At 42.3% G+C, this 15,554-nt stretch overlaps 1 protein-coding gene across 1 annotated transcript; it reads left to right on the top strand.

Moving 5' to 3' along the window:
• The first annotated feature begins 13,072 nt into the window (after positions 1-13,072).
• LOC118661651 (U4/U6 small nuclear ribonucleoprotein Prp3-like) lies at positions 13,073-15,115 on the top strand. Its single transcript, XM_036319901.1, is given in 1 exon segment — positions 13,073-15,115. A coding segment is annotated over 1 exon segment (1,929 nt). The 5' UTR covers positions 13,073-13,186.
• The last annotated feature ends 439 nt before the right edge of the window (positions 15,116-15,554 follow it).

Genomic DNA, 15,554 nt, shown 5'->3' with positions numbered 1-15,554 from the left:
AGATGTGCAAGAAGGTCCCAGCAACTATATTTCTTGATTTGAAAACAGTGAAGAGCCCTTTTCAATATATATATATATATATATATTGAAATATATATATTAATATATATTAATATATATTTAATATATATATATTAAAATGTCCATTTATTCTGCTAAAATATATTTCTCCCCATATCTTTTATCATCTCTCACTCTCCCCAGCTCTTCCAGAGAACCCTATTAAATAGGCTAAAGTAAAAATCTAGATAAAAGACTATATTTTGGTTACATGCAAACACATATACATTCCTCCTTTGGGTGATTCTCAGTCCATCCTGGTGTGCAGCAACAAAAAGCTAACATGCATGAGAATGTAGACAGGACTATTCAGGGTAGTGCATTAATCCAATTGTTTAGACATCCTCCATAATTTGCAAAGTAGTTTAATTTTTTTCATGCTATGTAAACCAAATGACAAAGTATGACTAAAACTACCTTTAGAACAATCAAAATATTTCAAATACAATACTTGTTTACTTCCTCTTCGAAAGGTATGAAAATTTAGACAATTGCCACTAACAATTCTTTATTGAGACCAGTGTTTTCTACCAGCTTACAAAATATATTCATGTCATACTTCAAAGCATGATGAAGTTTTTCTACATGTGAAATATAAGTTTGAGATTAGAGCCAGATTCCTCCTAATCATCAAACGTTCGCATACTTCTCTAACACAGCACGGATTGAGTCCTTCCATTGTTTCATTTTGTACTTTACTTGCCACTAACCCACCCTGTAATGTTTAAAACAAACAATTAGGAGGAAGAACAGTTGAAATGCCATCAGTAAAGAAACCAGTCCGTACTAACTACAAAGTCTAAGTGTTGTGGAGGTCCTGCAGCAGAGCCAAGCAATAGGTCTGCTATGGAGAAATAAGTCCAAGGCCATGTTAAATAAAATAAATAAATAATACATACATACATACATACATACATACATACATAAAATTAAAAAACTTGGATCTCTACTAGATCAATTTTAAAAGAAAATCTATTTTAAGGCAATAGTCTAAATAAGGAAAACAATATCATGCACAAAAATGTTGTTTAGGGATTGATTATTTACAATAAACAAATGGAAAGAACAACACACTAATAGCAGAACCATTAAATAAATACATTGCTCTCCCAAAGGAATATTATAGCCATTTAAAGTGAAACACTTTTCTAAAAAAAAGAGGAGGGGGTGTTTCTGTTGAGTGACAATTTGGTGTTATCAAACTGTCAAACAAGCTATAACTCTGCCTAGACAAAAAGTGAAATGTGAGCACAATGGTTTTTCCTTCCGTGTTGGCACTTCTCTGTATTTGTGTAATTATCTGTAAAGAAGGCATATTACTTTTTGCAATAAAATTTAAAAGTCTGATAAATGTTATCTGTATATAAATAAACCAGAAAAATCCTCTACAAAAAGTTAAATGAGGATAAAGCCCAAAGAAGGAAATAAAGAGACCGAGTGTTTATTTTCTCTCGCCCATTAGCTAAATATAGTCCCGTGATGTTGATGCAGCCCTTGGGTGTCTCTACTTCCAATGAGGGGCCTGCCACAACTCTCTAGAAGGCTCTTTATTATTCAGTGCCGGCTAGCAGTCCAAGTTCCGTTGGCAGAGTGGATTAAACAAGGAGGCTGTGCATGTTGCTCAGTTTATCAGCAAATCCACAGTGACACGCATTTTCTTTTTTCCTCCACTCATGAATACTAAAACCCTCCGCTGTGCACGGCTCTCTCCATTACATCTGTGCTGCGGACTAAGAGGCCATCTTCCTAGCCCTGAGTGCTGGTGGGCGGCTGCTGCTTGTGGTCCTCTGCTACTTACCAGCAAGGCTAGGGGGGCAGCCAAGAGCCAAGAGTAACATGAGCAATGCCTTTGAATAATGATTAAGGAAGGGTGTGTGGATGAACAGATGAAAGAAAAACTCCGTTTTATCTTTTTCTAGTGAAAGAAGGCCAGCTGAGCCACAACTGGAACATCAAAGTCAGTGACTGTTTTTAAAGGCTGAAAAGACCAAGGGGTGAGGGGATTCATTTGGTGCAAAATAAATTTTTTAACGGAAAAACTTAATTGTGGCAAATGGAAGTCACATCCCTCCTTATTTATTCTATTCATCCTTCTTTCCTCATACCTTTTGAAAAGTCCTGTGAGGCCAAGTTATGCTGTCAAAATATATCCTCTCAGATCATATCAGACTATAATTAGCTTCCTTTGGTTTGGGGTCATTTCATCTGCTCAAAATGCTAATTTGAAAGCCAGGGTGGAGACATCAGGTTGACTCTTTGTTTTTTGTTTGTTTTGCGCTGCTGACCCAGAAAGCCCTTATCTGTAATTCAGTCGCTAGAATGCCCGAAGTTATAGTGCTTACTTGTCATTTACATAGGACCTCTCAGAGCATATAGACAATTGAAAAAGGAAAAATTAAAATAGATATTATCTATAAAGGAATGTTTCATCACCTTTTCCTATAGTGCCCAACAACATGAGTGCTCAAAAAATGTTTAATAAGTCAATGAAAGGTATATTGTTCTAAAAGCATTTCATAGGCAAGAACCACATCTTATAAATCTTGTATCTACTCCAGCACACAGAACAGTCACGGATTCATAATAGATAGTCGATCAAATATTAAGGTAAATAAATCTCTCAAAACTGATATTATAAACAAATATATAAAACCTGCTAAGCAAGTTTTATGTAAGCTGCCTAAGAATAAATTTCTTTCTTTGCCCCCATATTCCTTTTGTCCAATTGACTCTCATAGACTTTTATATAACTCTTTTCCCCCTTTCAAATTTAATCATATACCATGACTTCCCACTTAAACAAGCTTGAATTGAATTTGAACATGGATGTGAATGATTGAGAATCATGACTCATAATGAGCCCTTCCTGCCCCATTTTGTGCAACCTCACTTGGTGTAAAAAATTCACCCTGCCACCCGAAAGGAAATGTGTTAGCCCCAAGACAATATCAAACCACCACATACACAGCTGAGAAGAATCATAATCACTGTACATTGGTATTTGACTAGAAGCAAGGCAGCTGTTTTTCAAGTCCAATTTTTTTTTTAAAGGCAGTGATAAAACAAAGCAGATTATGCAGACATTTAAAGTATGTCTGAAACCTCCCAAAGCAATTTTGCCTGTAAGAGAGCAGTAATACAATAAATATGCCGCCATATAAATATATAGCAGAATGCATTTGAGTAACTTACATAGTCATTCAGAGCAGCAGATAAGAGAAAACTGACAAGCTAAATAATAAGTCTGTACTGAAGATCCTGGGCAAATATTATAAGAAACAGGACTGGGAATTAGGTTTGTCTAATGAAACCTGGTCCAGTGCAAGTTCAATCAGGCAGACCTTGCAAAGATGGGAAGATATTAAAAACAACCCAACCGCACAGGAAGACTTGAATAAAATAATTTAGTAGAAAAATAAATGTGCCCAGGATGTTGGCATTCTTATTAGATTTGGGGAACAAAATTTTGGTAATTCCCAAATTACTGCAAAGTTCAGCTTATGTGAAAACTATAAACTGCCTCATCTTTGGTACCATTTGACTTTACCAGACCAGTGTTTTGTTCCTCACCCTTATTCTGTTGACCAACTACACCTACTACTCATGCTCAGCTTCCTCAGAAGTAGTTGAGGACATCCCTAAACCATTTGCCAGTCCTCCTCTTACCTCTCCAACCTCATCTCCCAGTTCCCTCTCCTTCCTTCATCCCCTTGCTCATCCCTTCTGCCATCCTCGCCTCCTTGCTGTTCTTTGAACAAATTAGGCCCCCATCCAGCTCTGTTCCCTTGTGGTAGCTATTCCCTCTCAGTAGAACAGTCAGTTTTCATATTTCCACATGCCTTGCTCCTTCACCTCCTGTTCAGACAGTATCTTCCTAGCAGATCTTCTCAAATGTCCCTATTTAAAATATTCTCTCTCTCTCTCTCTCTCTCTCTCTCTCTCTCTCTCTCTCTCTCTCTCTCTCCCTCAATATAAGTCCCATGAAGGCAAGAGTTTCTGTTGAGTTTGTTTACTATTGTCTTCCCAGTACCTAGAAAATGACTTGGAAGATAGTAGGCTCTCACTAACATATGTTGAATGACTGAATAGAAGACTGGATGCTACTGTGAAGTTAATTGGGTTATTTTAAATCTCAACTGATAGCATATGAAAAAGTTTGTTTTCACATTGTTTTAGATAACAGTGCCAAGATAAAATGTAGATCAAACCTTATCTTCTTATCTCTCCAACCATAATAGCAATTATCAATGATTCATTTGAACAAAGGATTTTAAAAACCTATGTTCACTTTATCCATCTGTCAAAATTATTGAGCTCTAGAGGTTTGGCTCAGTGGATAGAGTGTTGGCCTGTGGACCGAAGGGTCCCCGGTGGGCAGGATCCTGAGTAGAGTGTGTGCAAGAGGAAGCTGATCAATTATTCTCTCTCACATCATTGATGTTTCTACCTCTCCCTTCCTCTCTGAAATCAATAAAAATATATTTTTAAAAAATTATTGAGTAGGGGGCAAGAAGTAGAAGGAAGATGAAATAAGAATGGCAGAGGTTGGCAGTTGTTGAAGCTGGATGGTGGGTACATGGAAGCCAATTATACTATTTATGTTGTAAAGGTTTGAAATGTTTCATATACAAAGACCTTTTTAAAACCTATATAGAAGTTTCTTTCCAAACTGAACTAAGAAATTAGAAAAAAAAGAACCTTTTCCATTTTCATGGTAGCCTGAAGTCTATTTAATATTTGATATCTTTCTCTATGTCCACACCTGTTAAACTGTGAGCTTTCCTCTGAAAATTTGCTCAGAAACACAGCCACTCAACATCAATAAAAGAATGGAAAACTGGATGCTACTGTGAAGTTAATATGCCCTGGCCCTGGCCCTGGTTCTGGCCCTAGCCCTAGCCCCAGCCCTAGCCCAGTGATGGCGAACCTTTTGAGCTTGGCGTGTCAGCATTTTGAAAAACCCAACTTAACTCTGGTGCCGTGTCACATACATAAATTTTTCGATATTTGCAACCATAGTAAAACAAAGACTTATATTTTTGATATTTATTTTATATATTTAAATGCCATTTAACAAAGAAAAATCAACCCAAAAAATGAGTTCCTGTGTCACCTCTGACACGCGTGTCATAGGTTCGCCATCACTGCTAGCCCTTGCCCTTGCCCTGACACCTGAGATGATTTAACTTCAGGTGACTCAACTTCATGGCAACTCATTGCTTACAACCGCTTCACCTTTGACTGGGCTGTAAAAGTGGCTTTCCTTGTCTTAAGGGTAATACCCTTTCTGAAAAAGTTATTGTGGTATTGATAGGTACTATTGAGAAGTAAGAGACCAAAGTTTTGTTGATGGCCATGGAGCCACGAACAATTTGATACCCTTGTCTATTGTTTTTTTAATACTGAGAGGATGAAAGTGCTACGAGGACTAATGGAGGACAGGATAAAGCCTTTGGATATAAGGCTTCACTATAGAATCGAGGTTTTCTTTGTTCTGGCTCTAAGGGCTATTGGGGAAAATTTGGATAATAGCTTGGTAGGATCTATCTCAACTTTAACAGGTTCTTTTCCAATATTATTTTATGTTAGTAAAATGTTTAGCCCACAGAGTTCCCAATACATTATCAATATCTTTATTTAGGGTCCTCATTAAATATAATGGAGAAAGGAAACATGTAACAGATAAAACTTGATTATGAAGAGACAAGTTCTCTGGGACCTGAAAAAACAGTCTACATGGCATGCATTTAATTTTACAATTTCCATTTGAAAAGGTGTGGACATCCTTGGGAGTCTCTGCTTTTGTATTAGTTTTCTGTTGCTGCTCTAAAAAACCCACTGTCTTAAAACAACTCCAATTTCTATGGGTTAGAAGGTTAACAGAGGTCTCACAAGTCTGAAAATCAAGATAGACAATTAGCAGGGCGTTCTAGAGGAGAATCTGTTTCCTTACCTTTTCCAGAGGCTCCCCACATTCCTTGGCAATGGGCTCTTCCTCCAACCACCTCAGATCTCTGCAGCCCTTCCATAGCTGTGTCTCCATCTGAATCTCTTCTGTCGCTCTCTCCCTCTTCTAAGGACCCTTGTGAATACACTGGGCCCACCTGGATAATCCAGGATACGCTCTACTTTAAGGTCAGCTGATTCACACACTCAGTTCCCTCTGCAAACTTGATTACCATTTGCCTTGTAATCTAAGATAGTCATAAGTTAAGATATGGACTTCCTTGGGGGAAGCATTGCTCTGCCTACCATACCCTATTACATTTACTGGGGTGATATAGAAGAGAAAGGAATGTTTTTAGTAAGGGCCCAAGGATTGTAGTTAATGTCTGGGAGCCAGGGAAACTCTGAGGGTTATTTGAATAGTTACCACCTGTGTTGTAGGTTTACACTGAGGAAGAGGCTGAGCAAAGTTGGCAGGATTTAATTAACATAGAAAGTCAGCACCTGTATCTACCAGGCGCCGGGATTCTCCTTATGACAAACACCACTTCAGTACAACAAATGCAAAGTGAAAGCACACAAGCAAGCAAAAAGGGATGGAAATAAATGGCCTGATCCCAGCAAGAATACACAGTAAATGGGAACCGATAACAAAATCCAGAAACCAGACTGTGACTAAATAGCGGAGGAACTCCATGCCACGAGAGCAGAGCTCAGGCTCGCTGCTGATTTATCACTTTAGCTCACCAACATGAGCCGCAAGGCACAAGGGGCCTCCCTAGGTACCATCCCTGGTGCAAGGCTGAATTCTGCACTTGTGAGCCTCGTGGAAAACTGTAGCAATAAGCAAAGACCATCTGAATAAAACCAAATCAATTTAATTCAGAGTTTGCTATACAAAGCAATAGTCAGACCAAAAGGGGCACAGAGGCAGGCAGGAGAGTGAAAAAGCCTTAGAGTGAGACAAAGGAAGTCCTCAGCTACGCGTTAATACAAGAAGAACATGGGATGTGGTTGGTTTGGGGAGCATAGTTGCATTTTTGTCTTTTCTTGTTGTTCCTTTTGGGGAAGTGGGAAAAATTCTAGGGAGGCTGGTGGTCATTTGTTAAGTCTTAACTGTTCTTGAAATATAGAGACAGTGGCATAACCTAATAATTAAGATTTCACAAAATTATGGCCCCTGTCCATGACACATTTACCTTTGGCACATGACAAACAGTCCCGTTCCATGGAGATGAAAAGAGAATCAACATCCATCACATCTTTCATGTCTATTGGTGGCACTTCTTTTGGCAATTCCTCCAGAAATGAGGGCTTGCTGGGGTCAGAGCAGCCCCAGGGCCTTCCACTTGGCCCTTCCGACCTGTTCTCCATCATGGTGATATCTCTGATTCCCACAGAAATCAGAAAACCCATTTGTATTACTGAAGCTCTTTCAGGCCTTTTAAGCCAACAGAGGATCGCTACCACAAAGCACCTCAAACATTTTCCCTTAACACCATGCTTTAAAAAAAAAAACCTTCATATAAATTAGCCTATGGTAAAATTCTTTTCATTATACATCATTTTGCTTAAAGTCTCAGAACCTATGGATGACATTAATTGAAACTTACTTTTCTTTATTTCAAACTGCCAGTTACGTTTACCTTGCCACTTGGTTGTCTCACCCTATAGCAGTGATTTTCAAACTTTTTCCATCTCATGACATATGTAAACAGATTACTAAAATTCTGTGGCACACCAGTAAATCAGGTATACTTCTGATTTTTCACACTTCTGATTTATTCAGCCCTATCCCTGGCCCTAGGGTGCCAGCCTGATCAGTTTCTGGTAAGAGCTTTCTTCCTGGCTTTTAGATGGCCATCTTCCAACTATGTCCTCACATGGCAAAGAGAAAGAGTGAGTTCTTTGGTATCACTTCATAGAAGGGCACTAATCTCATTATGAGGGTACCAGCCTCAGGATCTTATCTAAACCTAATTATCTCCCAAAGTCATCATCTACAAATACCATCATCACATTGTGGATTAGAAGTTCACCATATGAATTTGGGAACACAATTCAATACAATGTAAACATCATTGTTAAAACCAAACATGATGAGTTACATCCCTAGTTTGACAAGGCACAGAATCATCTAGTATCTTAAACCTCACCTATCCATATTTTAAATAAAAGCAGTATCTTAAATCTGGTGTGAAATATAGGTTCCTGATGATTTATTGAACACAATTTTATACTTAATGGATAAATTCAGCTTATTTCAAATAGCGTACATTACTCAAATTTTAATTTATGATCCCTTTGAGAGCATATGAATCTCAAAATTGCAAATACCTTATAACATGGAATCAATTTAAATATCTATTCAAAAATACTGTTTAAATCTTATTGGAATATTCCCTTTGATGTGCAAAGAAAATTCAGCTTTAGAACATAGTTATCAACATCCTTATTTTTTTTTCTTAAGCTGATGCAGTTGGAGAACATTATTAATAGTTTAAGGTTAGTCTGGTGAGTTTTCAAAATACCTATCTGGTCAATTAATGAGAAATGCATGCAAATTAATTTTTTAATGTAATTTTGTTTTATTTCTTAAAGTATTACAAAGAGTATTACAGATGTCTCCCTTTTTACCCACCCCTTGACATTACCCCAGCCTCCCCTACCCCCCAGTGTCTTGTGTCCATTGGTTATTCTTATATGCATGCATACAAGTCCTTTGGTTGATCTCTTACCCCGCCCCCAGCCCTCCCCAGGCTTCCCACTGTAGATTGACAGTCTGTTCAATGCTGCTCTGCTTTTGTATCTATTTTTGTTCATCAGTTTATAATGGTCTCTATTATCCATAAATGAGTGAGATCATGTGGTATTTTTCTCGGCTTCCCAGGGGCGTCGCAGCCTCACAGGGGCTGTTGCAGCCTCGCAGGGGCCATCTCAGCCTCACAGGGGCTGTCACAGCTTCACAGGGGCCATCCCAGCCTCACTGGGGCCATCCCAGTTTCACAGGGGCCGTCTCAAACTCACATGGGCCATCTCAACCTCACAGGGGCTGTCCCAACCTCACCGGGGCCGTCTCTACCTCACCGGGGCCATCTCAACCTCACTGGGGCCGTCTCAACCTCACCGGGGCTATTTCAACCTCACCGGGGCTGTTTCAGCCTCACCGGGGCCGTTTCAGCCTCAACGGGTCCGTTTCAACCTCACAGGGGCTGTTTCAACTTCACCGGGGCCGTCGCAGCCTCACAGGGGCTGTCCCAGCCTCACAGGGGCCGTCGCAGCCTCACCGGGGCCATCCCAGCGTCACGGGGGCCATCCCAGCCTCATGGGGGCCGTCTCAACTTCACTGTGGCTGTTTCAACCTCACAGGGGCTGTTTCAGCCTCACCGGGGCAGTTTTGGCCTTGCTGGGGCCATCTAGGCCTCACCAGGGCCATTTCAACCTCACCAGTGCTGTCGCAGCTTCACAGGAGCTGTCCCAGCCTCACAGGGGCCATCTCAACCTCACAGGGGCCATCTCGGCCTCACCGGGGCCGTCTCAACCTCACAGGGGCTATCTTGGCCTCACGGGGACCGTCTCAGCAACACGAAGTTTGGCATTCTGTCTTTTGTTGGGAGGCTCCTTGCTGGACAAAATCTCCAGGCGTTCTTGCTGGCTGAATTTCTGGTATGCTTTCTTGGATTTTGTTTTCTACTTAGTGCACAGACTGCTTGTCTGCCGTCTCCTGGCGTCCCATGTGAGACTGCATCTGGTGGACCTGTTTGTGCATTTGCTGGTACAGCGGTTCCATGTTACCAGCCCAGCCAGGTCCGGTTCCGGCTTCCTCCGAACCTATTCTGCTTCTTGAGTGTGTCCCGTATGGGTGCAAGGAGTTGAAATCTGCAGTTTGTTGGGTTAAGCTGCAAAAGTGCATGTGGTTCCTTTTGTGCCACTAGCACAGCATGGGCAGTGATGTAAATTTTGTAGGGCGGGGTCTCAGGGAATCACCAGGGCAGAGCAAATAGCAATGGCATCTCCGCGACTCCGCTTCTCTGCGACTCCGCATCCCCGAGTGAGTGCCGGCGAGCAGCTCCATGAGAAAGCCGCCCTCGCTTTCTGACCTGCTGCAAGACCATCCCGCCTCTCCCTGTAGGGGTCTGGGACCTCAGAATCCCACCCCAAACAAACTCAGTGGATTCAAGAGTTTGTAATCCCTTCTGATTGAAAAAAAACAAAAAACAAAAACGCTTCTTGAGTGTGTCCCTTATGGATGCGAGTTGACATCTGCAGTTTGTTGGGTTATGCTGTAAAAGCGCCGGTAGTTCCTTTTGTGCCTCTGGCACAGCTTGGGCGGGGATATCAATTGAGTAGGGCAGGGTCTCAGGGAGTCACCAGGGCAGAGCAAACAGCAATGGCGTCTCCGAGGCTCCTCGTCTCTCCGAGGCTCCTCGTCTCTCCGCAACTCCATGTCTCCGCGTCCCGAGTGCCAGCGAGCAGCTCCATGAGAAAGCCACTCTTGCTTTCCAACCCACTGCAAGGCCATCCTGCCTCTCCCCGTAGGGGTCTGGGACCTCAGAATCCCACCCCAAACAAGCTCAGTGGATTCGAGAGTTTGTAAGCCCTTTCGATTGAAAAAAAAACGCGCATCCAGTTGCAGCCCGCCTGGCGCGCAACTCCATACCTCTGTTCTTGGTGCGTCTGCATATCCTACTCAGTCTCAATGCTCTTCTTTCTTTCCTTCCAGTTGTAGAACTTCCACTGGGCCAGCTTTCCCATGGTTCTGATTGATAGCTGTTTTGTCTTATAGTTGGCATTTTCAATGTTGTTGTGGGAGGCAGCACGCACAGGTCTGTACCTTATGCTGCCATCTTGGTTCTCCCCGCAAATTAATTTGATATCTTACTGTGTGAAGGGAAAGAGACAACTGTTTGGTGTTTCTCATTAGAAACAATACTTCTAGCTTTTCTAGTGGAAATAAGTTTGCTTTCTGACTTAGAGACTGCCTGCATTATTACTTCTTAAAATTATAGTCATCAATTTTTTTGGTGCTACTTTGAATGATTAGAAAGAATCCTATAACTTGCAATGAACCTGAGTAACTTTAATTAAATCCTTTGTCTTCACAGTACAAAATGACCCTTTCTGTTATTCTTGACTATATACACTCAAACTTAATGATAAAGAGATGGTCTTTGTCAATAAGCACACTACATTTGTGCAAATTTCAATGTCTCTACTAGATCTGATATGCAGCAAATTGCTTAACCTCTGAGTTTCTTTATCCATACAAGAGGGGTAATAATTGAACCCATTATACAGAGCTGTTGGAAACATTAAATGTTTTGATATTTCAAAAGTGCTTAGCCTACCACTGAGGCTAATCACTTTTTAGGCATATAAACCCTAGCCCTAGCCCTAGCCCAATTTTTTGGAATGCTAAACAGTCCTGAAACAAAAGTCAGTATTGGGTTTTTTATATCTTTTTTTAGATTTCGACAGTCTTCAAAATTCAAAAAATGCATAATTTTATACAAGAAAGTGTGTCTGCCCTACAGCATGTGATCATTCAACATTATTGATGCAGTTTTATAATTTATTAAGCATATGAAGTGTTTTTCAGGAGCTAGGGGAAGTTCTAGCCTTATTATTGGATAAAGACATATCTTCTCCAATAGCTTAGAAGAATATACTACAGATCTCGCCTCCTTGAATGTGATCAATTGAATTTAGAAGAGATATTAGAGCTTAATGAATCTACTCTGACCTCCAATCCATTTGCCTGCCTCAATTCACCAATTCATTGAAGCCCTAACAAGTAAAAACAAAATATCATCCTTAGCTAATTTAAGTCCCTGATTCCTTGGCCAATTATAACATAGTGGATAATTAGAATAAATATTTTCAAAAAGAACTATTTAACTAGAGTTTTGTAGGGGTTTTCTAGGGTTTACCAGTTATTTTAATTTTCTTTTGCACTTTTCTATTTTCTCCAAATTTTATTTTTTTTAATTATTTATTGTTTAAAATAGTACATATGTCTCCTTTTTCCCTCATTGACCTCTTCCAGCCCACCCCAGCACAGGCCCTCACCCCCCTACTGTCTGTATCCATGGGTTATGCTTATATGCACGCATACAAGTCCTTTGGTTCATCACTAACACCCCCTCCCTCCCGCTCCCCCCCCACCTTCCCTCTGAGGTTTGACAGTCTATTTGATGCTTCTATGTCTCTGGATCTACTTTTGTTTATCAGTTTATGTTGTTCATTACATTCTACAAATGAATGAGATCATGTGATTCTTATCTTTCTCTGGCTTATTTTCACTTGGCCTAATGCTCTCCAGGTCCATCCATAACTAGAGATTTTTAAGACTGATGACTAGTGTCTGCCCCCCACCCTATTTTTAAAGAGAGGAAGTGAGAGAAATATTGATGTGGGAGTGAACCACTGGCTGCCTCCTGCACGCCCCCAACCCACGGGGCATCAACCCGCTGTCCCCCAAACCCACGGCAGAGCACTTTGCTCTAACCACTGACCACCTGGCGGGGCGGCCTTGCTCTGTGTAAGGAGCGCGAGCGCCAGGCCATGGGCAGCGGGCTCCGGTCAGCCGTGCAGGGAAGAGCCACCAGGGCAGCGCCAGCGACCAGCGTGGCAGGGCGCCCCCACTGGCTCCACCGCGCGCGTCATCAGACCTAGCTGAAGCCGAAAGTGATGCACAAGGGCCCTATTTTCCAGCCAGACCCTGCGGCGTCGGTCCTCCCTGACGTCATCATCCGGCGCCGAGGCAGGATATAACCACGCCGGCACGCGCCAGGCGCAGTTTCTCTTCAGGCTCAGGACAGCTGCGGCGTCCGCGCAGGGTGGCTTCACTCCAGTGGGTGATGAAAAGGACTCTTGGAAAGTGAAGACCTTAGATGAGATTCTCCAGGAAAAGAAGCGATGGAAGGAGCAAGAGGAGAAGATAGAGATAAAGCGCTTAAAAAATTCTGATCGGTAACGTTCGGGCTCCGTCTCAGTGGCTGAAGTTTGTGAGGTGCAGTATAGAACTCCATTTGAGCTGTCCTCCTTTTTCTGAAGAACGGCACTGTTTAAGAGGGAGCTGGGTGAGCTAAAACCATGGATAGGGAAGACAGTGAAGAGGGTACTGGGCTTCTCAGAGCCCACAGTCGTCACAGCAGCACTGAACTGTGTGGGGAAGGGCATGGACAAGAAGAAAGCAGCTGACCATCTGAAACCTTTTCTTGATGATTCTACTCTCGGATTTGTGGACAAACTGTTTGAGGCTGTAGAGGAAGGCCGAAGCTCTAGACATTCCAAGTCTAGCAGTGACAGGAGCAGAAAACGAGAGCTAAAGGAAGTGTTTGGTGATGACTCTGAGATCTCCAAGGAATCATCAGGCGTGAAGAAGCGACGGATACCCCGTTTTGAGGAGGTAGAAGAGGAGCCAGAAGTGATCCCTGGGCCTCCTTCAGAGAGCACTGACATGCTGACTAAGCTCCAGATCAAACAGATGATGGAGGCAGCAAGACGACAAATCGAGGAGAGGAAAAAACAACTGAGCTTCATCAGCCCCCCTACACCTCAGCCAAAGACTCCTTCTTCCTCCCACCCAGAGCGACTTCCAATGGGCAACACTATGCAGGCCTCCCAGGCCACCACTTTCATGAATGATGCCATTGAGAAGGCAAGGAAAGCAGCTGAACTATAAGCCCGCATCCAAGCCCAGCTGGCACTGAAGCCAGGGCTCATTGGCAATGCCAATATGGTGGGCCTGGCCAATCTTCATGCCATGGGCATTGCTCCCCCGAAGGTTGAATTAAAAGATCAAACTAAACCTACACCACTGATTCTCAATGAGCAAGGTCACACTGTAGATGCAACAGGCAAGGAGATTGAGCTGACACACCGAATGCCTACTCTGAAGGCCAATATTCGTGCGGTGAAGGCGGAACAATTCAAGCAACAGCTTAAAGAAAAGCCATCAGAAGACATGGAATCCAATACCTTTTGTGACCCCCGAGTTGCAATTGCCCCTTCCCAGCGGCAGAGACGCACTTTTAAATTCCATGACAAGGGCAAATTTGAAAAGATTGCCCAGCGGTTACGGACAAAGGCTCAACTGGAAAAGCTGCAGGCAGAGATCTCACAAGCAGCTCGAAAAACAGGCATCCATACTTCAACTAGGCTGGCTCTCATTGCTCCTAAGAAGGAGTTAAAGGAAGGAGATATTCCTGAAATTGAGTGGTGGGATTCTTATATCATCCTCAATGGCTTTGACCTTTCAGAGCAAAATCCCAAGAGAGAAGATTATTTTGGAATCACAAATCTTGTTGAACATCCAGCCCAGCTCAACCCTCCAGTCGACAATGACACACCAGTTACTCTGGGAGTATATCTTACCAAGAAGGAACAGAAGAAACTTCGAAGGCAAACAAGGAGGGAAGCACAGAAGGAGCTACAAGAGAAAGTCGGGCTGGGCCTGATGCCTCCTCCGGAACCCAAAGTGAGAATTTCTAATTTGATGTGAGTATTAGGAACAGAAGCTGTTCAAGACCCCACAAAGGTAGAAGCCCATGTCAGAGCTCAGATGGCAAAAAGACAGAAAGCACTTGAAGAGGCCAACGCTGCCCAAAAGCTTACAGCAGAACAGAGAAAGGTTAAGAAAATTAAAAAGCTTAAAGAAGACATTTCACAAGGGGTATACATATCTGTGTATAGAGTTCGAAATTTGAGCAACCCAGCCAAGAAGTTCAAGATTGAGGCCAATGCTGGGCAATTGTACCTGACAGGGATGGTGGTACTGCACAAGGATGTCAACGTGGTGGTAGTGGAAGGGGGCCCCAAGTCCCAGAAGAAATGTAAGCGTCTTATGCTGCATCGGATAAAGTGGGATGAACAGACATCTAACACAAAGGGGGATGATGAGGAGGAATCCGATGAGGAAGCTATGAAGAAAACCAACAAATGTGTACTAGTCTGGGAGGGTACAGCCAAAGACCGGAGCTTTGGGGATATGAAGTTCAAACAGTGCCCTACAGAGAACATGGCCCGGGAGCATTTCAAAAAGCATGGGGCTGAACACTGCTGGGACCTTGCGCTAAGTGAATCGGTGTTGGAGTCTACTGACTGAGACTACCGCCAGCCCTTGCCTCCACCCTCTTGCCTATGTCTCTTCAGTCCTCTTCCTCATTTTGCTTCCCAACCCAGCCCACTTGTGTTTGTGATCTCAGAACGGTGCCACGCTGACATTGGGACAAAGGGAGAACACATTGCTCTCTTCCCCTGTCAGCCTGGTGCTGCCCTTTACTCCCCTTATGTGTATATGATTCAAGAGTTAAGAAAAAAAAAAAAGACTGGTGACTAGCAATACTGTAATGAGTTTGGGTGTGTCTGTTATCCACCTTACATATTTGTTGTAAATAATTACAGGTAAATAATTTTTAAATGCAAAAAGACATTAGTTCAACAAATAAGCTTTTGTCATCATCTAATACCCATTATGATGGCTACTACCCAAGAAAAACAGAAAATAAAAACTGTTGCTGACAATATGGAGATATTGGAACCCT

Source organism: Myotis myotis, unplaced genomic scaffold, assembly GCF_014108235.1.
Source record: "Myotis myotis isolate mMyoMyo1 unplaced genomic scaffold, mMyoMyo1.p scaffold_m19_p_8, whole genome shotgun sequence".
Classification (NCBI taxonomy): Eukaryota; Metazoa; Chordata; class Mammalia; order Chiroptera; family Vespertilionidae; genus Myotis; species Myotis myotis.
This window is presented reverse-complemented; position numbering and strand designations above follow the sequence as displayed.